This window comes from Mytilus galloprovincialis, chromosome 9 (genome assembly GCF_965363235.1).
Source record: "Mytilus galloprovincialis chromosome 9, xbMytGall1.hap1.1, whole genome shotgun sequence".
Taxonomy (NCBI): Eukaryota; Metazoa; Mollusca; class Bivalvia; order Mytilida; family Mytilidae; genus Mytilus; species Mytilus galloprovincialis.
Window position 1 is genome coordinate 20,147,371 of NC_134846.1, and position 22,557 is coordinate 20,169,927.

The window sequence follows — 22,557 nt, forward strand, 5'->3', positions numbered from 1 at the left end:
TTAGTAAAAATATGAACTGATATTTTGAAATCATACAATTGTACATGTATAATCCAGAAGTATATAGTTTGCAGATGATAAGATGTGTCCTAGTTCAAATAGAAATATAATTGATAAGCCTCTGTCTGGTTGTCTACATAGGAAAACATAGATTTACAATATGGCTAGTGGTAAGTTTTCTCTTATTTTGCTTTTCCCCATCAACAATAAACCAAACCACACAAAACAATTCGAATTAACTATCAAATCTGTTCGAGACAGTTAATAAAATGAATGTCAAAACAGAAATCATCAAGTTATAATATTATGAACTAAACATGCAACTTAAGTTTTTATTTGCATGTTTCAGTCATTTATTTGGGATATATTCAAGGTATGTTTAGTGTCCGGCTAGGATCGTGGTTTTCCGAGTGATTTGATCGGGCATTTTCGAGTGTGACCACTTTTTTTCGAGTGAATATGATCAAAAATGTGAAACAGGACGTGATATAAAAGCTTGAGTTGATATACAAGGTTATACATGATATGTTAGTATTTGAGATAAAATGTATGAAGATAGTATCATTCTGACATATTGCTTTTCGTTAAAAAAGTAATTTAGGCTTAAAATGCTTTTATTCCAAAATACCGAATAAAGCCATTTTCCTACACATACCAATGCAAATGTCGACGGAAATGCATACATGGAATCTATATATCTGTATACAGACACTTTACAAAAACTATTGTTATTGCATTGAAAATTATATTTTGAGACAAAATTAAGTTTTTCGTGTCCGGGCTTTTTCGAGAGCAGTCCGGGCTTTTTCGAGTGTGTCCTTTTTTTATCGAGTGATTATACACATTTTTATAGCTAAAATGTTATGTGTTTACGTTTAAGAACTATAAAATTAAAGGCTCAAATTAAATGTATTTTCAAGGCACATGGTTTATCAACACTTGCATTTTATAAACAAGTATCGTTCGTTTGTATATATTCTTTTTCTCACATCTCATAAATTGCATGTACAGTATATATCCGTGATGTCAACAATCTAATGTGAGTGTTCCGGACCATAAAAGTATTTGGACCTCATGGGATAACTATTACTGAAAAGTAAAATGTCGACTTGGAAGATAACTTCCAAAAATGTCTTAATGAACTGTTACTGTTTACTTCTATAAATTGTTATTTGGATGGAGATTTGTTTCATTGGCACTCATACCACATCTTCCTATACCTATCATATGGTCCGACCATACGCATACAGTTTGACCATATGAGTATACGCATATGGTCGTGACCATACGCGTATGGTCCTAATACTCATATGGTCCGGAACATAAGCATAGACAATTCGAATTAAGACGTACATACATATATTATATAAGATGAGGAGTCTGATTATGCAATTATAATAATTGATCATACAGCAACTAAACACCATGAGAACTTCCTTTCAATAAAAGAAAAGTGTCTAAAAAGTGGAAATTATGAATATTAATCAAGACATTACAATGCTGTTCCTGGTGTCGTTCGAAGCACTGGACAATATAGCTGGTGATAGCATATAATATACACATTTTGTATTTGTCTATCATTGCTAAAGGATCATATCTAGGCTAATGAACTAACCATTTCAATTCATTGTTGATTTTATCTGAATTTTATTCAAATTTTGTGTTCAATGGCAATAAAAATGGGGTCGATTAAGTGTGTGTGTTTTTATGGGGTTTTTTTATAAATAGGTTTCTTTTATTAATCTCCGGAGTTCATCACAAGAAATATTATTAACTGTAAAATTAAAAGTAGCATGAAATGAAATTAAAGTGAATATGAGTTCCCTGCATTATGTTCTAGACACCGTTTTGTTAAGGATCAAGTAATTTCTACGTGAACACTGGAAAGTAGTTGTATAACATGTATAACGCTCTCCAAACAGAAAATTTGTATTAAATTGAAAAAAAGATTCATTTTGATATGTTTTTGATGACTTATTGGGAATATATGATATTGTCCTTCACTTAATTACAGTTATAAACTAAAAAAAGGTCATTTTTTAAAGTCTAGAGTACGTTTTTTCTTATTCAAATTTTCTGTAAAAAAACGGATCATTTGTCTAAAAACCCGGACGATTTCACAGTTGCTCTCGAAAAAAACCGCACAATAACAAACACTGATTTTTTTGGATTAAATACAAAAGAATTGTGCTTCTTTGTTGATCAAAACATATATAGTATTCAATATAAGATGGGTAGTAATGTTAAAGCTGTTATAATTGCAAAATATTCGTTAATTTAACTTATTGCATGTTTTATCACTCGAAAAAGCCCGAACTACACTCGAAAAAAGGGACCAAATCACTCGAAAAACCACGATCCTAGCCGGACACTATACCTACCGTGATATTTAGGAAAACGAAGATTTGTGTTTTTGAATTATTTCACAGTTTATTACCAATATGATATAAAGTTCAAACAAACCTATTATAACGATATTCACTATGCTTTTTAGGTTTTTATTTATCTCAAACTCATTTAACTACTCTTCGGATTTTTGAGTTTGCAATGCTTTTAACCTCGCATTTGACTTTCCTTTTCAACTGTTTGATTAGAGCACTATTTATTAGTCCTATGCATTAGATGGATAGCGCACGTCTGTAGTATCAAATGATAAAATTATAAGCCTGGTATTTATGTTGAGTTTTAACTAAATTAGTACTGATCTGCAATTGACATTAATGAATTTTTACTTCTTCTTTTCATCCATGTTTGTTTTGTTTACAGTTTTAAGATGTGCCTTCCTATTGTTTACAACGCTAGCAATTAACTGTGGTAAGAGTCTACGTATGGGTCTGAGATACTTAATACATTCAAAATAAACCTAGTTCCATTGTCTTTTCAATTTAGTGTACCCTTAAGAAAGTACAATATATATGTAAAAAGTAAAATCATAAAAATACTGAACTCCGAGGAAAACTCTAAACGGGAAGTCCCTAATCAAATGGCAAAATCAAAACCTCAAACACATCAAACGAATGGATAACAACTGTCATATTTCTGACTTGGTACAGCACATATAAAGGAAGATATGTATTCAATGAGTTTTTATACCTTTGAAGGTACATTTATACAGAGTCAATATTGTGAAACTTATTGACGACACAAAATATAAATGAAATGCAAAACATTCAGCATTTTTATTTTATTTCAGATTGCTCCAACGTATGCCTTTCGTGTACAGATTTGAAAGAAGGTGAACAATGCCAACACATAGCTACCTGTCATGATAATGAGGTACAATGTAATATGAAGATTTTAAAAGAACTTTAGAAGTGCAACTCAAGATTTGGCTTCCATATCAATGATCGTATATCAATTTCTAAAGTGAATCCTTTAGCTAGATAGCAATTTTTGTTTACACTTGATACACAGTTATCATAAGCACAACACTTAGTTAGACTGTCTACACGTTTTTTTTCACACCGACAAAATCAATTGATGTACTACCAAGAAAAAAATGAATACCATCCTTCATATTCAATTATTCAGCACATTAATATTCAATACTTTTGTGTTGACATGCTGTACAATAATATCATTTTGTCCATTTTTCATTTTTTAACTTTTCGTTTTATAAATTAATCAGGACAATTGATCAACCAGCTTTAACGGTTTCAACAAAAAGGTTAAGGTCAATGATCATAAAGTTTTGATCTTTATAAACAGAACCGGACAAAACTGTACACTTTCCGTAATCATGAGACAATATATTTTGCAAAATGTATGTAATAACCATGAATTGTAAAACTAACAAACTATCTATTAATATGAATTCACTGAATAAATTCCGTGGTTATCCAGTGAGTAATTCACAGGGATACTCGGCCAACTGCTGTAGGTCGAGTAATTTGTCATAACAGCAAAGAAAAGTGCAATATTAAAAAAGATATTATTTTAGGAAGAAAAAAAAATACAACTTTTCGTTTTAAAATGTGAGAACAATTCTAACCACTAAAGGTTTTCAAAGTCAGAAATTGATAGCCGTAAACGTACTCGGCACAACTTGAAGATTTCGTTTTCCTTTTCAAAAGAGGGGCGAAACATACCAGGAAAAAATGCACCTCATAAATCGAAAAATAAACTGACAACGCCATGGCTAAAAATGACAAAGACAAACAGACAAATAATATTACACAAGAAACAACATAGAAAACTAAGGACTGAACAACACAAACCCCACTAAAAACTGGGGATGATCTCAGGTGCTCCGGAAGGGTAAACATATCTTGCTCTACATGTGGCACCCGTCGTGTTGCTCATGTTATTAAAAGCCCGGTAAATAGTCTAATTCGGTAGGTCACATTCATGAAAATGGAAGGGGATTGTAGTAAGAAACATATCCGATATCATCTGTGAAACGGTTATTCCATAACGGTCAAACAACTCGTGAAGGCGTCCGTAAAGTTTACAAAGGGATGATTTAAACTTCACCATTTGGAACTCTTGTTTTAATAGCTTCCTTGTGAGCATCAACCCTCTATCAAGGAAATCATGATAGGAAATACAAGCACGGTATCAATTGGGAGATATAAACTTCATATGCAGGCGCTGCTGGAATGTTGCTACATAGAAAGGGGAAGTTCACAATTGGGAATCTGAAATCATCTCGTTTGTCGTAAAGTATTGTTTTCAACTTCGTATTTGATTTACCTTCAAACTTGTTTGAATCGTACTTTACTACGCACCGATTATATCAGGTTGTCTACATATTGATATTGTTAAATGTTAGCTGAGAGTCACAATGCTTTTGGGCGAGTGCGCGAAGCGGTCTTTTCCCAATCGCCATCACAGTTTTACGCTTAACGAAAGCCAGCTTGATTACGTCTCCTCACACAATGTGACATCGTTGATAGCTTCTCCTCAGACATTGTGACGTCCTTGATAATGCCTTCTCACGGCAGAAAGCCAGAATTACTGAATGACTGAGCAGGGTGATAAAGGCATATGGAAGGACGATACGCAATTTTGTTAGGATCTGAGCAGAGTGATATATGGACAGTGGGACGACCGATAATGAATTTTATTTAGACGAAACTAGCGTCTATCGTACCAGATTATGATTCTAGTATCAATGAAGGGTTCCTACTAACCATCGTTGGAAAAATTAGGACCACTCAAAGCAAACAGGTGTATTAGTTTGTTTCAAATTTCTAGTTTATACTGCTTGTTATCGTCATTTCTTTCTAGAACCACAAAATATTCTGACAATGAATAATTACCACGCCATATATCAATATTATTAAAAGTACCATATAATTAACACTTAGAGTATCTACATTCCACCAGCAGAGGTACCATCCCAGTGTAGTTATATTACTTTGATCCAAAAATAGGGAATGTGTTACTGAATGTATCCTACTAATTGTTAGAGATAAGCTTTGGTGATTGTATGGTGATATTGTATTTCACGCAAAGTTCTATTCTAGTAAGCATGGTATGATTCAACTTCCTAATTATCAATTTCCCATTTCTGTAGATTTGCAGTAACATACCCTCTGCTCCGTCGTATGGTGTGATCTGAGCGTCACTGATGAGTCTTATGTAGACGAAACGCGCGTCCGGCGAGTTAAATTATTATCCTGATACCATTGATAAATGTGTACATATTGCAATTGATACGTCATGCTCGCGGATGTACACACTATATACAGAGTCATGGTGAGGAAAAATTAAAAATGCTACTCCGTAAATTCAAGAATGGTTTGATCTTTACGATGTTTCTGTGTCTAAACTAACTAATGATATTTTTACCACGTCTTCGATTGTGGTTTAACATCTATGTCGTATGTCTGCTAAGCACCGCATTGGACCTATTCCCGAATATGACTGTTATACTGCGAGTGAATTTACATTGCTGAGTATTTTGATCATCAAACTTTGTCATATTCCCGATTACAACTGTTATTATGATATGAATTTGCATTGCTCTGCGACGTGTCTCGGTGATTTGTACATCATTCATGGATTGATTTTGGATTTTTCTGTGAGGGTTTCGGTTGGATAATTTTGTTTTATCTGATGTTTGGTGGTTGTAGGGTTGCCTTTCCATACAGTTATTTTTATGAAATTTGTTTGAACGAATAATTTAAAATAATTGTATTGAATGATTAAGTTCGATATTGCCTGCTTCTTACGCGTCACTTATTTTTATATTCTGTACTGTTTGTCGTTGATGGAATATGTTCGTTGTTGTTCTGCGGTTTGCATGTTGTGTCGGCTATTACCGGTATATTATTTGTTTGTATGTTTCTCTGTAATGAATGTTCATGTGTGTATTTGTGATGTATTTCCTGTCAAGTAGTGTTTTTAGCAATATTTCTTAACATTGTCATAAAGCGGGAGGTTTTGCAAGCCATTAAACCGGTTCAACACACAATTTTTCTTAAAATGTCATCTATCAAGTCACGAATATGGCAGTGGTTATCAAATATTATGTTTCTATGTGTGTTGGAGTTTGTTTTTGTTGCACTTCAGTGTTCCTGTTGTTCCTTTGTATTCTTCTTATAGTTGATGTGTTTTCCTCGGTTTTTGTTTGTAATCCGGATTTGTTTTAGTATTAATCGATTTACAACCTTTGAACACTGGTATACTACTGTTGCCTTTATTTATCTGAATATTCTTCCTTATATGGATCGCTGTCAATGTGACCCATTTTTCGTAACTGGACTTTTCAAATGGAAATCAAACTTTCAATTAATTGATCATCAATTTTTATCTTTATTAAGGTTTGTTTTCTTGAGAAGTATACAACATCACAAGGAGAAACACGCTATGATGTTGGATGTGTAGACCAACAGGTAATATTTTTTACAAAATTAGATCCCTTAAGCAAATAAGACTTTTAACACATTTTCAATGTTCACATTGATATCGATATTATATGCTTACAATACATTGAAGAAACGCTTATGTACGAATGCAATAAATGCGGTTATTTTGTGTAAACTTTGATATACTTGTACCTTACTAAGGAGGTCGATACAGCTGAAACAATTTTCCACTGTTAACTAGAAGATATCGTTGACGTTTTGCACACCAAAGAACGAATGGGTATTACTACCCAAGAAATATTAAAACAGTACTGAATATACAGCAGTGTATTCGACAACAAATTGAATAAAAGACTAATCTAACACATGATTGTTTAGTTTAGACTCTTACCTACGATAAACAACTGTGTAGTGCTGACAATGTGAAACTTCGGATAATGATTATTTCGTTCTTCTTATTACCATGTGCCAAAAATTTCGCACTTTCCATGAGAGAAAGTTTTTTTTACATAAATTGAGGTATCTACATCCGACTTGTTTATTCATATTTAATTGTTTGCTCATGTCCATTTAGAAGAGATTATTTCATATCAGTGCAAAGAATCAAAAATATTTTAGTATAAACATCTAAACATATGTATTTGTGTTCTGTTACATTTGTTATAATTCTCTAAAAATTGATTTGTTTTAGATGTGTTCTGTGCAGGACTTGCAAAATACTTTTGGGAAGAGAACAAGTGACCATAGTCGCATATTATGTCAACGATGTTGTAATAATACATATATATGTAATAGAGATCTAACATGTGTTAACCCGAATAATAGTAAGAAACAAGTAAATAGAAATATCGAGCTCCGAGGAAAAATTGAAAGTCCCTTATCAAAAGGCAAAATAAAATGCTCAAATACATCAAACGAATGAGTGTGAACAAAATATGTAATAGGTACAAAATAGGGGTACAACCGGCAACATTGTGTTTTAATCTTCATAAATTTAAATAAAAAACAAATATATCAAAATAAAACGCATGTAGATGAAGCACATTGAAAAAAAACGAAAGTCAAGAATACAAAAAATTAGCATAACACCATAACACAATGAGGGATGTTCATGTACCGAGCTACGTCAAATGGATATTAGAAAAAAAATTAGACTTAACATTAAAAGTAATGATTAACAAACTTTAAGACAAATAATAGAGCACCTTAACACGTTCTTGATTAGATACCCAACGTCAGAACTTATAATCTATATTTCAAACCATCACGTATTATTTGTGAAGTTGATACGGATTATTTATCAACAAGGTCTTGGTATCTTCCAATGACTTTATGTTTTTGAAAAAGGACGAGACGTTCTTTGGAATATCACTGGTTCATCATCTTGCTTCGCATACACTGGTGACATTTTACAATGTCAAAGTAGCAGCTGCAAGCTCATTTATACCGAATGAGTTTTGAAATGTATATCCCAGATGCAGGTGAAACTGTTATATTGCTACTAAGTTGGGGAAAATTGATTATTTGAAATGTTAAAATTGTTTGTCATAGATTTTAGTATTTAGATGACTGTTTATGTCAAATTCGAGGTGTCAGTCTAAACATGAGCCGTATCTGTTGTTTATTTTAATTTTAGAATCGAGGACATTTTAATGGAACCCAACATAAAAAATTAAAATTGTTGATAGAAATAACATCATCAATATATCCGAATGTGAAACTAAATGATCTAGCTTCTTTTATCTTTTTGTTTTTAATAAATGTCTGAATCAACTCTGGCACATATGCAATTAGAAGAGGTCGAAGTTCGTTCCATTAGGAATGCTGGCAATTTGTTGAAAAAGTCGTCACCAAAATTCAACAAATATGTTGTCAGTAAGATACTCAAGCATACTGATTCCTCTTTGTAGGATGTTTTACATTTTTGTCGTATGGTATCCCCTAGTAATCGATTTTAAGCATATGCTTCCATTTCAAAATCTTTTTGGATTATGTTTTTTAGACAATTTTTCAATTTCACATGAGGAATTGGGGTATGTAGGGTTGAAACATCATATATTTTCATAGAACTAATATTAGAGGAAGATCATGCTGTAGAATATTTAAAATGTCTTGTCAAATGATATGTTTTTGCATGTGGGATCACCTTGCTCATTTATTCCTTATTAGTTTACAAGACACTGGTAATAGTAGTACGATTTACATAAAAGAACAAAGACTTTACTTACATACTAAAATATGCACAAATATGCTCTTAAAATCGTCAGATTTAAAACCACCTTTTTGTATGTCTTTATTAATATTACTTTTACTGTTTGGACTTTTTTTAATGATATCCTTTTGACATGGCTGTGTACTTATTCATCCCGTCATTGTCTTGTTTGTATAATCTTTCTTTTTTGCTTTTAACGTTTGACTTTTTGTGTTTCATTTAATACATATGGCGTGGCTCTTTACTTACATCCCGCTATTGTGTTATTGTTCTATTATAAATTTTGTATTCTGATCTATCATATTTTTTAATGCTTTGTCTATATGCCTTTTTTTGTTGCTTCGATACATATAGCGTGGCTCTGACCTTATACATCCCTTTATTGTACTATAGTAAATTTGTGTATTCTTGTCTTTAATTTGTGCTTATATGCTTGGTATATATGCTATTTTGTGCTTCTTTGTTACATATTTGTTGGTTTTTTAGTTCACTCCACCAGTTTCTACATTAGAAAATGTCTGTACCAAGTCAGGAGTATGTTCAATATTTTTGTGATTTTACTACTTTTCAGTTAATCTCCAATTTAATATGAAAAGTGCTTAATGAAATCAATGTTAAACATAACAGATACAAATGCAACTTTCGTTTTGATTGATCTAATAAGATTGCAAAGGAAAGACAACACTTTTCATGCACTTGAAATTAATATTGCTATGGCTTCTTTGGGTTTCATTCCAATTCATGTTTTTTTTTAATAACAAGTTCCGCGGTAGACGATGCGTACATTGCAGTCTCCCTCTGTTTGCAATTTCTTAAGTTTGTTTTTGTTGGTTTTTTTTTCTTTATCTAGAATTGTATGAATCAAGGGTTATAAAAGATTTGATTCGATGTTCCTTTCAATTACAGTCTTTGATTAAAACAAACAAACTGAAAATTTCAACATTTCAAGCAGGGATGGGGTAATTGAAAATGTAATGGTAATTAAGTGTAATGCATTACAATTTTCCATGTAATTGAATGTAATGTGTAATTGAGCATTTTTCAATTACATGTAATGGTAATTTAATTAATTACAATGAAAAAAGTATGTAATGCTCAATTACTTTTGAATTACATTTCAATTACATGTACTTTTATGGTGTTAATGATACAGATTTATTTTCAATAATATAAATTGTAAAATTATATTTATTTTCAAATCTTGATATCACATACTTTTTAAATATATGAAGTCTGTATTATTATTCTAAAGTTTTTATTTAACCTACAGATTTTTTTTCTGAATATATAGCCTTATTATCTAAAAAAAAAATGTGAGAATCTTATAATAGTGTTGTTCAGTTTTTAAGAAAGATCTTTAACTAAATAGATTGATAAGTAACTAAACACCTTGTTAATATAAACAAAAACAAAACAAAATGTGTGAAAAATCTTTCTCAGACAATTCATTTAGAATTTAAAATCACTGTACACAATCATTTTGTCAAATTAATAGACACAAAAAGGATTATGCAAATAAAAATAAACCGCTGTAAAAACAAACAGCAATTAATCAGATTAAAATGTCCAGGGACAATGCCACTATTACATGTATTTTATCTAATTAGCAAAATATTGCTAATATTTAGACATTATTTACATTGTTTGTACTAAAATTATTTTCAATATTGTAACAAGCATACTTTTTTAAAATATTTTCATAGTAAAAAAAAGAAAAAATTGATTTATTTATAATTTCTTAATTTATATTATGTTTAATTTAAATGACTTCATTTCTGAGATGTCAAAATACCCCTTAATGTATTGGCAAGTTAATAGGAACAATTTCCATCTCCTATCAACACATTTTTTTTTATCATGGAAGTATATTAATTCCATGTTCTAATAAAGCAATATCTGCCACATTAGCTCCTGTCAAAAGACTTTTTAGAATTGCTGTCAAAGTGTTCAGACCAGGGGGTTGTAGACTATATGAAAAAAACATTAAAATTACAAATGATCATCAAATGCAACCCTTACTATGCTAACATAAATAGTTTACACATGCGTTATATATACATGTATATATAATATTGTTAAAAAATATTAAGCTGAAATGTAATGTGTAATTTAATTAATAACATTAGTAAGGTAATTGTAATTTAATTAATTACATTTCAAAAACAGTGTAATTGATGTAATTGATCATTTTTGCAATGTCATGTGTAATTTAATTAATTACATTCCAATGTAATTGACCCCAAGTCTGATTTCAAGGTCTATAACGACACAAGTAATGAAGGCATGTAAATTTTGGATTAAATTTTGAGAACAGTATAAAAGTTTATGCGTAATAGGAACGCTGCGTTTTCAAAACCTTTATTTTGAATATAAGAAGGATAATAATTAATATGATTGAAGGAACTGTTTCAGTTTTAAAAGTATGCAGAGAAGCAAAATATACCATAGGGAAAATCAAGATCATAAGTTAGAAAACGTACACCGCCATGCCAAAAAAATATCCAAAAAAAACAACAAACAACAGTTAAGATTCATGTGGACCCTTTGGCTCTGAGTACAGGCAAACCTGTGCATCTTGAAAAGTTTTAAGGAATAGCATGTCCTACATAAATAGAATTCAAATGCATTGTATGATTTAGAAAATTCATAACTTAACTGGATTGTTTCGTGCACTTTTTTTCGCTCTGCAGAAGATGATAAAATTTACAAACAGTTGAGTTTCCTTTGATATGGTCCACACACGTACACAGTTTAAATTTACCGCCAATTATTTTCAGGTATCTTTTGTCTATCTATTGTCCATCAATACAGCTCACTTCAATTATTACCTGTGGGGAAGTTCTTAAATCGGTTTCCCAACTTAGTTTATTTTGGCACCTTTTGGAGGAATGAAAAAAAGTGCACTACAAAATCCTGGTTTTTATTTTTCTAAAACAATAAACCTATGTGAAATTTATTTATTCAGGGCATGCAATGCTTTAAAATTTTTACAAGTGCACAGGTTTGTATGTATTCAGATTAAATTTTGAGGTGAGAATTTTAGCCAAAGGGTCCACATGAACATTAACAAAACAAAGCATAGAAAAAAAGTCTTATGTACTACGAAAGTGTAAGCAAGTCCACATATGGAGCACCAAATTTAGCATATTTACTGGGAGAGACAGCGGAGATTCCATTTATTTGTTTGACCATTGTGTTTCAGTTTTACGAAAAGATTTGAATGTGACAATCATCAGTCGAAGAAAAAAATATATTCTTATGAAAAGAAAGCTTCTGCCGACAAAACATTTAGGTCTTCTCTATCATTTTTTTCTTTGCCTCGATTCTGACCTTAACAGATCACTTCAAACTAGAAGCTACATGTATGATAAGCAAGATGATTTCAATTTTCGTATTGTCAACTTCCAATTTCTCAGCAGTAAAAGATAGGCTACAATATTTTAAAATCAAATTGACAAACTCGTGGCAAAAACAAAAGCCAACTCAAAGACAAATAATAGTCTAAAAAAACTAAAGACTGAGTAACATTCCATTTGTTCCGATGGCGTTTTTATTTCTCAGTTAAGACGTTTTTGCTTGTGCACATAATTGTGCTCATAACAAAAAAACTGTTTCAACAGATTTATGAGGACGAGCGAATAAAAACGTTTTGTGTTCAATTGTTTATATTACACGTTTAATATTGAAGTATTTGATCGATCGGTAATAACACATTATGTATAATTGTAACTTCACTACTAGGTTCAAGACAAAGCTGTTATTCCTGCTCTGATGTTGAGCCGTCAGCTTGCCATACTAATGTTACTTGTGAAGCAAATGATGTAGGTAAAATAAAAGTACATACTATCATTGTCCTGTTGATAAATTTTCGTCTGCGTTGAGCTTTGTTTTTTTAAATTTAAAATTCAAACTTACACACATATGATTAATTGTAAATACCAACTGATTATCATTAGAATACACTTTTAAGAGGTTACATTGTATTTTAATGTATATAAGCATGAGCCAAATACAAAATTCTTCTGAAAGAAAAACCTATCATGTATTTGTTTCCTTTTTTACCATTTTAATAAGAAAGTATTACATTCATGCGGATAAGTACAACTTTGACTGCATCATGAGTGAATTGTCTGTATTTACATTTTTTTGACTAGCGACAATTTCAGCAAAGACTTATAAATAGATTAACTGTACATTACCATCATTTTGCAATTTGTGAAAAACTTACACATTTTTTAATAAACTCATCATAAATACCAGGACCGAATATGTTTTAATTTTGTATAGAATAACATATAAGAACATGTACTATGTGTATGATTCAAAATTATCAGTAATGATAAAATCTGTGTTGAAGGCCGTACATTGACCTATAATGGTTTACTTTTATAAATTGTTATTTGGATGGAGAGTTGTCCCATTGTCACTCACACCACATCTTCCTATATCCAGATAAGACGTTATTGGCCATAAAGTGATTTAAACTCGAGTAATTGATGATTGTCCATTTTATTCACCAGCACTAGGACTACATCCCTGCTGATAGATAGTAAGTCACAAGAATGTTATCATCTCAGTAGTCATTCCGTCAGTACGGACAAGATTTATAAAATGTTGTCTAAAATTCATGAAATAAAAAGAAATTACAATTCTAACTCCTTCGGGCATTGTTGACATCAAAAACACAACCAAAAAGTCCCTTTCATTCATATAACAAAATTCAAAATTGAAAACATGACTTTCACATTCATCTGAAGTTTAAAGCAGTTATGAATTCTTCAAAACGATCAACAATTAAAGAGTTGTATAAATAGGTATAAGAAGATGTTGTATGAAACAACTCCTTCATTCAAGTCAAAATTTTTAAAAGTAAACTATTATATGTCAAAGTACTAAATTCTAAGTTCATTAGAATCGTATATTTTAATAGATGGAGTCTCTCTGATAAAATTTGAGCCTTCATACCTATGCATTCTTTTCTTTCCTTTAAGAAGTTTTTATTTACTGTTACCTCGTCATATGTCTTGTACTATTATTACATGGGTCTATGTGTGACTGTAAACCATTTTATCGACAAAGTTTTTTTCAGAATTAAAAAATACATACATATCTCATTTTCTACGTTAAGACATAAGGACGTCAAATAAAGAGACTGTGTATTTATACAGCTTGTTTAATGAGTTACAAAAACATAACGACAAACATTTTTGGTTGATGACTATAAAAAGATAGCAATGGACCGTTTTGACCCAAATCAGCCACAAAAAATCCTGATGATGTAACGAACACATATGAACAATAATGTTTGGTTAAGGAGGAGATACACCAAGAAGAAAAACAGTATTTGGGTAGATCACTCGAGCTCTTACAATAAGAAAAAAGTATTCCCCTAAACAAGATAATATTTAAAAGAGCAATGATTATTTGATATCTCATCCGAAATTTTGAATTTTATGCATTTTTAATGCATTTTTATTTTTATGTATATTGTATATTATTTTTTAACTTCTCTGTAACCTTTGTATTTGCATGGTTTTATGAGAACAAACTATCTATCTATCTATATAATATTCAACATATCTATAAGCAATATCTTGCGGAACAACTTTATACCGCAAGTTGAAGAAAATGTTTTGCGGAAGAATTATAAAAAATAATAATAACCAATAGGTCTTTCCAAACAAGAGTGGAAAGATCTTATAACCTATCACCATTTTAGACAATCCATATAAAGTATTTTTTACAATGTGATATACATTGTAAATATAAATTCACATTTACATAAAATCTTAATTCTAGGCATGTTATGTGCATTACTACAGGACTTAATCCACCCGAGAGATGTATGATCTTGGTTGTAAACCTGCAACAGTAAGTTTGTTTATATAATTAGTAATAGCAAGTTACATTTAATCTGCACAACGATGGAAGTCTTTTTCATATTACTATAACACACCCGCGGGTCAATGCCAACATTAGAGTATTTGATTATGTATATAAGCCTTATTTTTAGCCTGCATTTTTAGTATCGGTATCTGATAAATTCATGCTGATTATAAGATGCACAGTTTTTTTCTGTTAAAATCCTTCTGCCTGAACCCATCTACCTGGATTAATAATTGGTAATATTAATTGTTTTGAAAACAGAAGGGCTTATTATAGTAATATGTATAAAATTGAATTCTTTCATTCGCCGAATTCGTAAAGTCATCTTAAAAAGTCATGTAGATTAAAACACTTCAATAGGACGAAATGAGACAATGATTGAATTTAGTACTGTAAACTCTGCATAATGACAAAGTGAGGTGTGATGATGACCCGTGTATAAGTCAAATCCCAAATACACCATGGGGTGATGCACTTGATAGATGCAAAACGTAAACATTAGATAATAGATAACAGGAGACATATACTGTTCGTATCGGTATCGGTTTCGCCTTGTAATTTGTTTTTTATTGGTAATGTTGGTAAAATTTTATGTTGAAACCCAAAGAGCCTGGAATGGTGTAATTTTTTAATCAACAGCATTGTCCTTTATTAGTTGTATATACATTTTAATTCTTTGATTCATCGTTTTAAACACATACAGGCTAACAACTTCGGAGGACCTTGTTATATTAAATTAAGTCTTAACAGAAAGCAGGTATTTTGTAATGATCCACAATCATTTCAGAACGATTAAGAGTGGTCAGCCACGTAAAAGTCCAGTACGCTATTTGTTCCTGTCAAAATGACAACAAATAAGAGATAAATAAACGAACCAAAAACAGTTATGTTTGCGCCTGTCCCAAGTCAGAAGCCTCTGGCCTTTGTTAGTCTTGTATTATTGTTATTTTTAGTTTCTTGTGTATAATTTGGAGTTTAGTATGGCTTTCATTATCACTCAGCTAGTGTATGTGTTTGTTTGGGGGCCAGCTGAAGAACGCCATCGGGTGCGGGAATTTATCGCTGCATTGAAGACCTAATGGTGACCTTCAGCTGTTGTCTGTTCAATGGTCGGGTTGTTGTCTCTTTGACACATTCCCCGTTTCCATTCTCAATTTTATGAATTAAAACACTGTATTATAAATCAATTAACTGATCTGTTCTGGCAAACCCAGACTATTAGAACATAATTAAGTTAAATGTATGATCATATTATAATATCTGTTTACCACAGTGCTTTCATTATTACTATTGTTATTATTATACAGTATGTATAACAGCGCATTATATAGTATTATAATTAATATATATTATGAAATCTTAAAACAAATATATTTAAAAATAAATGGCATATAACAATATTTCATTAAATTTTCTGATAACAGTATAATTTATATGAAATGGACATGGTAAAATTAGGAAACATTGAACTCGTACAAATAAAAACAAGTAAAAAATTCTTGCTTTAAAATTACAATGTTATAACAATATTTTCATATTATTTTTTTTTTAAACAATAAATAGAAGCACGATGGCAATTAAAACATCGTATATGAAAATGGTCATGTCATGATATTTCATCGGAAACTTCTACATTCAGAATATAACTGTATGGAAATGTTTTACTTTTTATAATATATACAACTCAACAACTTATTGTAACTTTTCACACAGTCTTATTCTCTTGGTTGAGGTATTTAATGTCAGCAAGTATTTTCTAGAATCAAATGTCCTCGATCGTTCCAAAAAATCAAATGCCCACAGTCGTTCCCCAGAGTCACGTGTCCACAGTTTTTAAGAAGAAGAGAAAGTTATTCAAAGGTTGGTAGCGGTGAGAGTTAGGCTGAATCCAATAAAACTTTTGTCTGTTTTATTGTCGAATTGAATGAAACAATAGCTATTGTTCTCTGTATAGTTTATGCACTTTGACCTCGAAATTTCTTCTAAGAGAGATACATCTGCCATTGATTAATTTATTTCAGAATTCAATTTATCGCTTTTTTGTGCATTTTTTCTTTGATCTGTTTTTGTGATAATTTTTCATATCATTCTACTCGCTTGAGATGGAAAATTATTGCTAGAAACTAAGCAGGCAAGTGGCGTTGCTAACGAAATTGACATGAAATTGACACGTCGTCATAGGTAAAATAGCGATAAACAGATTATCATTGATCATTTCAACGATAATCTATCATTATCTTATAAATATATGAAAATACATGTATCAACTCAATTAAATGAATGTGATGCTGTATTTCTTCGAAATCAATAATATATTTTCAATCAGATAAATGGAAACACAAATTCAAACACTAGAAATTGATTTCTATTGAAATTTTTTTTTTTTTTTTTTTTTTTTTTTGGTATTTTTACAAATTAAACTAGATTTTTCAATATGAACTTTTTATATTTAAATCAATGTTTATATTCAAAAGATTGAAAATATGTTATTGTCATTGAATATAGACAACAACCTATGCAGTTTGTTTTGGTTGTTCAGAGTGTTTTCATTTTATTTGAAGATATAGTTTTCTTCAGGTAAATTAACAAATGAGTGATGGATTTCTCCATGAAGAAATTCAAAGGTCCAAGTCAATATACCACACAATATCTTTTGTTTTTTGTCGATATGAAAATAGAACAGACTAAGGCTTAAACGACTCTTTGGAAAAGTTTTATTTCGGCAGAGGTATTATTCATCTGTATTCAAAAGATCTCAAACTTTTCAAGGTTTGCATTTTTCAGAATCTATTTCCCTAATATTTTGTTTTTACACCTATAGCGTAACTTTGATCCTTTAAAAACTTAGATTTGAAAAAAAATTCTTTCAAAGTACATTGAATGTTTTGTAACGATGGATTGCCTTGTGAATCCGTTACGGACATACTTTATCCGGAAACAGTTAATACAGTTTATCAAGCTGTCAAACACGATATCTAAGTATATGTTACCAATTGATAAAGTTAAGTTCAGTTTGCAATGGTTTGCTTGATGAGACTTGTTATTACAGTTATGTCTGAACAACAACATAAATGTGTTTGGTCATCGATCATCAGAAGGAAGACATTTACATGCTTTAAGAAAATCATGAATTATTATTTTTAATGCACATGAGCAAAACAAAAGATATTGTCATTTCTCAGCACTGAAAAAGGGGGAGGGTCAAACTTTTTTGAAAACAATATTTCTGCACCTATTCAATTATTAAGCTAGTTAGCTACTACCCATTGCTTCTAATACAAAAGGTTTAAATGAAGGTGGCTAAGCCACAAGGAAGAAGCATTTGTCTTTCTTTGTGATTAAACTTTCAAGAATAAGATTTTTCTCTCTCAATAATACTTATGTATTTAAATCAAATGATAACAAAGCCTGAGTATTTTTTTTGTCTTATTTCAGTTCCAGACGTATCATTATTTTCAACCTGAGATGGCAAACTAGAGGTTTTAAAAAGTCCTGAATAACTGGTAAGCATTTTGTTTTATTAGGCAAGCTCTAAATTGTTTTTTATGATATTTATGCAATTGAAATTACAGTCGGGATGTTAAAAACATGCTAATATGAAAACTGTTGCTATGGTCTTGGTATTAAATGAAAAGGCTTAGTTACAGATCGTTACGACTCAATATTTCGAGTTAAATCTTGCGGCAACTGTTTCTCATGTAACACTGCAAACTATATTTAGCACTACTTGGATCTGTCGTTATTTAATGACGCCATTATACATGTGATGTCACAATGTTTCCGTTAAGACCTCTTGTGGATTTCTCACTGATAAAAGGTTTTCACTGAAATACATGTAAAAAACATTTTTTTCTCAAATAGAATTATGTGAAAGGACAAGTTTTGAAAATTTGCACTATATTGTACTCTAATTATATGATATGGATGATTTCCAAGTAGTTTAGAGTGGTTTTAACAGTATTAAATACCAGATTTCCACTAGTAAGAATAATTATTTTGGTGTTGTTTTTTTTATACAACCTTCATTTTTGCATAATTTCTCTGTCAAAATGCACTTTAAGGCACAAGAAAATTTTGTAGAATGCTTTAACAGGGTCTGTGTATTGTAATAAGAGGTTATAATCAGAAGTTTTGTCCTTGTTTTGACTAGTGAAGGTATTCTGGAAGAAATTACTTATACATACTCATTGTATTCAAAATAAATGAATATAGCGACGAAAGTGTCATTGCCTTATAGTGCTAAAACAACTTTATTTTTTTTCAGAAATGGACAAAAATACACAGATTTATTCAGAATGTTATACCGATGAAGATCACATAAAAATATTTGGAAAAATCAGAAGTATGGATTTCAATATGGGACAAGATCCCTAATGCGCCTTGAAATGAGGAACTCAAAAGTCACGTGTAAACAAAAATTCTCTGTGTAGTGATATTTGACACTTTTCTATGATAAACAAGTGACTGAGCTTAACCATTTGAGTTAATTTAGAAAGTAGGGGAACACAGAATAAATGTGTAAAATCTATGGAGCTATTAAATGTGTTCAAAGTATTAAATTTTCAAAGAACTTTTTGTGTTAAAAATGGGATTATTTACCATGAGGAGCCGCATCACAAAAGGATACTCGGGGTTTGCTAATTTACGGAAAAAGTAATCTCACTTCGTACCCCGAAAATTTAACCACAAATGTCAAAATGTCTCAGCTTCGAAACGAGCCATCACACATATCCAAGTTAACGATATGGACTGAGCAACAGAAGAAAACGTTACCATTACGGCCTATGGAAAAACTAATGCGCATCTGTACCCATCTTATATGTGGATCATGTTGTTCGGGAAGCAATTATTGTAACGGGAATATGAGATGTGGTAAACAACACAGATGTAAGTAAAATTACAAAGTTACTTGCTATGGGCTTCAGTTGCATTTGATGTTTTATCCATTAAAGGCGAAGTACATCCGTAGTCATCTGTAACTTATATAATCCAAGATTGTCAAGGTATACGTCAAAAGAGCCACATAACAACAAAAAACAATTGACCTATGGTTTTAACATTTATTCATACAATTTAAAAGTTCTTATTCGTCCAATTACTATTAAAGGTGGTAATGAATTTATCAGGTCTGCCATTGAAAATTATCGAAATTTCTAAAACAATTAAAAACACTAGTATGACATACGACAACTACTCACGAAAATCCTGAATTCAGATCTAGATGAGCACATGAAAATGTGGCAGGGTAAAACTGTATGTTGTCGCACCCGTTTTACCTTTGAACCAGGAGATTATAAAACAAATAGCACAAAAGAAGATACAAGGTCATCATAACAGGCAATCTTTAACACGACGGGTGCCACATGTGGAGCAGGATCTGCTTACCCTTCCGGTGCACCTGAGATTAACCCTAGTTTTTTTGTTGGGTTCGTATTGCTTATTCTGTAGTTTTATATGTTGTGTCATTTGTACTATTGTTTGTCTGTTTGTCTTTTTTCATTTTTAGCCATGGCGTTTTCAGTTTATTTTCGATTTATGAGTTTGACTGTCCCTCTGGTATCTTTCGTCCCTTTTTCCGACGTAGTCGGTATAGTTTCGGATTGTGCCCTTTGAACTTAAGGTCGCTTAACTGTGGCGACAGAATACGCATGCTCGAAAATCCTTTCTGTGATTGGACAAAATGCTGTCATAGTGGGTGATTTGGTTGTGTTTAAAAAAAACGTCTCGTTAATTATATCGTGATGGAAAGCAAGTGAAAAACTATAAATATCTGAACTAGATCTTACAAAGATTTATATTTTTATTAAAATAATTGTTTCTCCGATAGCTCTTTGCATCCGTGACAGCTGTTTATTCGGGACAATTATATAATTTTTAATGTAAACTTTGTTGTACGAACGTATATGACTTTTAGAACGCATCTACGCATGTGAGATTTCAGCGGGGTTTTTGTGAATGTAAACAGAAAGATACGAGTACCGAGAATACTGAACACAAATAGAGAAAACGTTATGTAAATGGTATCTTTGTGCTTCTGAAGGTTATCGAAATGATAGTTTTAAACATATACTCAAATTTAAATACGTCGGATATCTTTTTTAAAGATAGTTCTTGTTTTAACTTAAGATAACAGAATGGTTTATAGCGAAACACAAAATATAATAATTAACATGCTACAAAATTTCTGATAAACTTCTAGATATGTTTTTGCAAAAATTTACAAGAGGCACATTTCCAAATGCATAATGACACGATTATATTGTATATTTTTAGTTGCTAAAGAATGCGAAGATCTACCATTCAACAAGAGTGGAGTTTACACTATTTTCCCTACCAGTGATCAACAGCCGGTACAAGCTTTATGTATCATGGAAAACGGAAAAAAATGGACTGTAAGTGTCGTCGTATTTATGAGTTAAGTAAATGTTTGTGATGGTGATAGATATTATATTAGTCCAAATGCACGTAAATACCCTAAGAGGTTGATGTCAAAATACTGTCTAGATAAAATGAAATAACAAAATTTATTATTACTATACAAATCCTTGTTACTAGGTTAACGATTATGATACCAAAAAATGAAGAACTACCGAGTAAGGGAGTCCACTTCCCACAGTATAATTGACTTTCGAATAAATAGAAAAACAAAAAGCATATTTCAGAAGTTGTTTATATTTTTTTTTAGAATGAAAACAACACGTTATAAATTGCATGCCTCTGAATCTACTTCTCTGTATCTTACTTCATCAGAAACGCTCAAAGCCAAATGTTGAGGGCCAAAGGATGTTGAAGAATCGAACCAGTTGATGAGCCATAAGCTTCTGTAATTGTCTTATAAATATTAGCTTTTACATATTATAACTCTTAGTTATAAAATCATTGAGTATTTTTTACCCTATTATGCAACCATTGGTTTTTGTGTCATTTGTTTACTTTCTCTTATAATTTCAAAGAGAAAAAAAACAAAGATAAATACGTATGTATATCAGATAGAAAGAGGAATCATAACATGACAATTCATAAATTAGGTAGATTTTTGTATTTGCATATTTGTCTTTTCACTTTTATTTCGTTGCTTTGACAGTTTTTTTCGTGTCTATCTTTGAATTCCTACACCTATTTCTTTTTATATTTTCATTATATTGTCCATTTTAATTCACTTTATTATTGTGATGAACATGAGATACCAAATGTAGTCTACCAATTATTTGGAATAATCCAGGAAAAAAAATAATCTGAAATCATTAAGTTGTCAAAAAACAATCCCCAAAGATTCAAACGTAAAACTATATAACTATTATGAAAACGAGTTATACTCCTAAACATACAAAACGAAATCATACCTTAAGTAAACATGTATGACATATTTATTTTGCGATATAACACGGTTCCAGTGATAACTTTACACTTTTGTTCGAATTTATAAACTACATGTAGTGAAGGTGTAATACCACTATTGATTTCCGTCTTTTAGTCCTTGCTTAAGGACATGGTACGATATGCATCAGAGTACGGCCCCGATTTTCATTCAAATTAAAAGTGGAATGTTATAAATTTTAATACTTAATTTCTAAAGTTTAAAACCTATATTTTTATAAACATCAATAGATAAGTCAACTTCCGCTAACATTAAGATTAACAAAAAGG

The 22,557-nt window shown here is 31.0% G+C and overlaps 1 protein-coding gene across 1 annotated transcript; it reads left to right on the plus strand.

Moving 5' to 3' along the window:
• The first annotated feature begins 111 nt into the window (after positions 1-111).
• On the plus strand, positions 112-21,304 carry LOC143044586 (uncharacterized). The gene is made up of 10 exons (XM_076216643.1): positions 112-170; positions 2,767-2,814; positions 3,194-3,276; positions 6,768-6,839; positions 7,504-7,636; positions 12,766-12,845; positions 14,824-14,895; positions 17,960-18,013; positions 19,722-19,797; positions 21,184-21,304. Exons 1-7 carry the CDS (start codon positions 161-163, stop codon positions 14,851-14,853), a joined length of 456 nt encoding a protein of 151 aa, XP_076072758.1. The 5' UTR covers positions 112-160; the 3' UTR covers positions 14,854-14,895; positions 17,960-18,013; positions 19,722-19,797; positions 21,184-21,304.
• The last annotated feature ends 1,253 nt before the right edge of the window (positions 21,305-22,557 follow it).

What these genes read in the sequence shown, in the direction of transcription:
- LOC143044586 (XM_076216643.1), top strand. An exon ending in ATGTGTTAACCCGAATAATA is followed by an intron (nt 7,637 to 12,765) that starts GTAAGAAACAAG and finishes CTTCACTACTAG; the next exon opens with GTTCAAGACAAAGCTGTTAT. An exon ending in TTACTTGTGAAGCAAATGAT is followed by an intron (nt 12,846 to 14,823) that starts GTAGGTAAAATA and finishes TCTTAATTCTAG; the next exon opens with GCATGTTATGTGCATTACTA.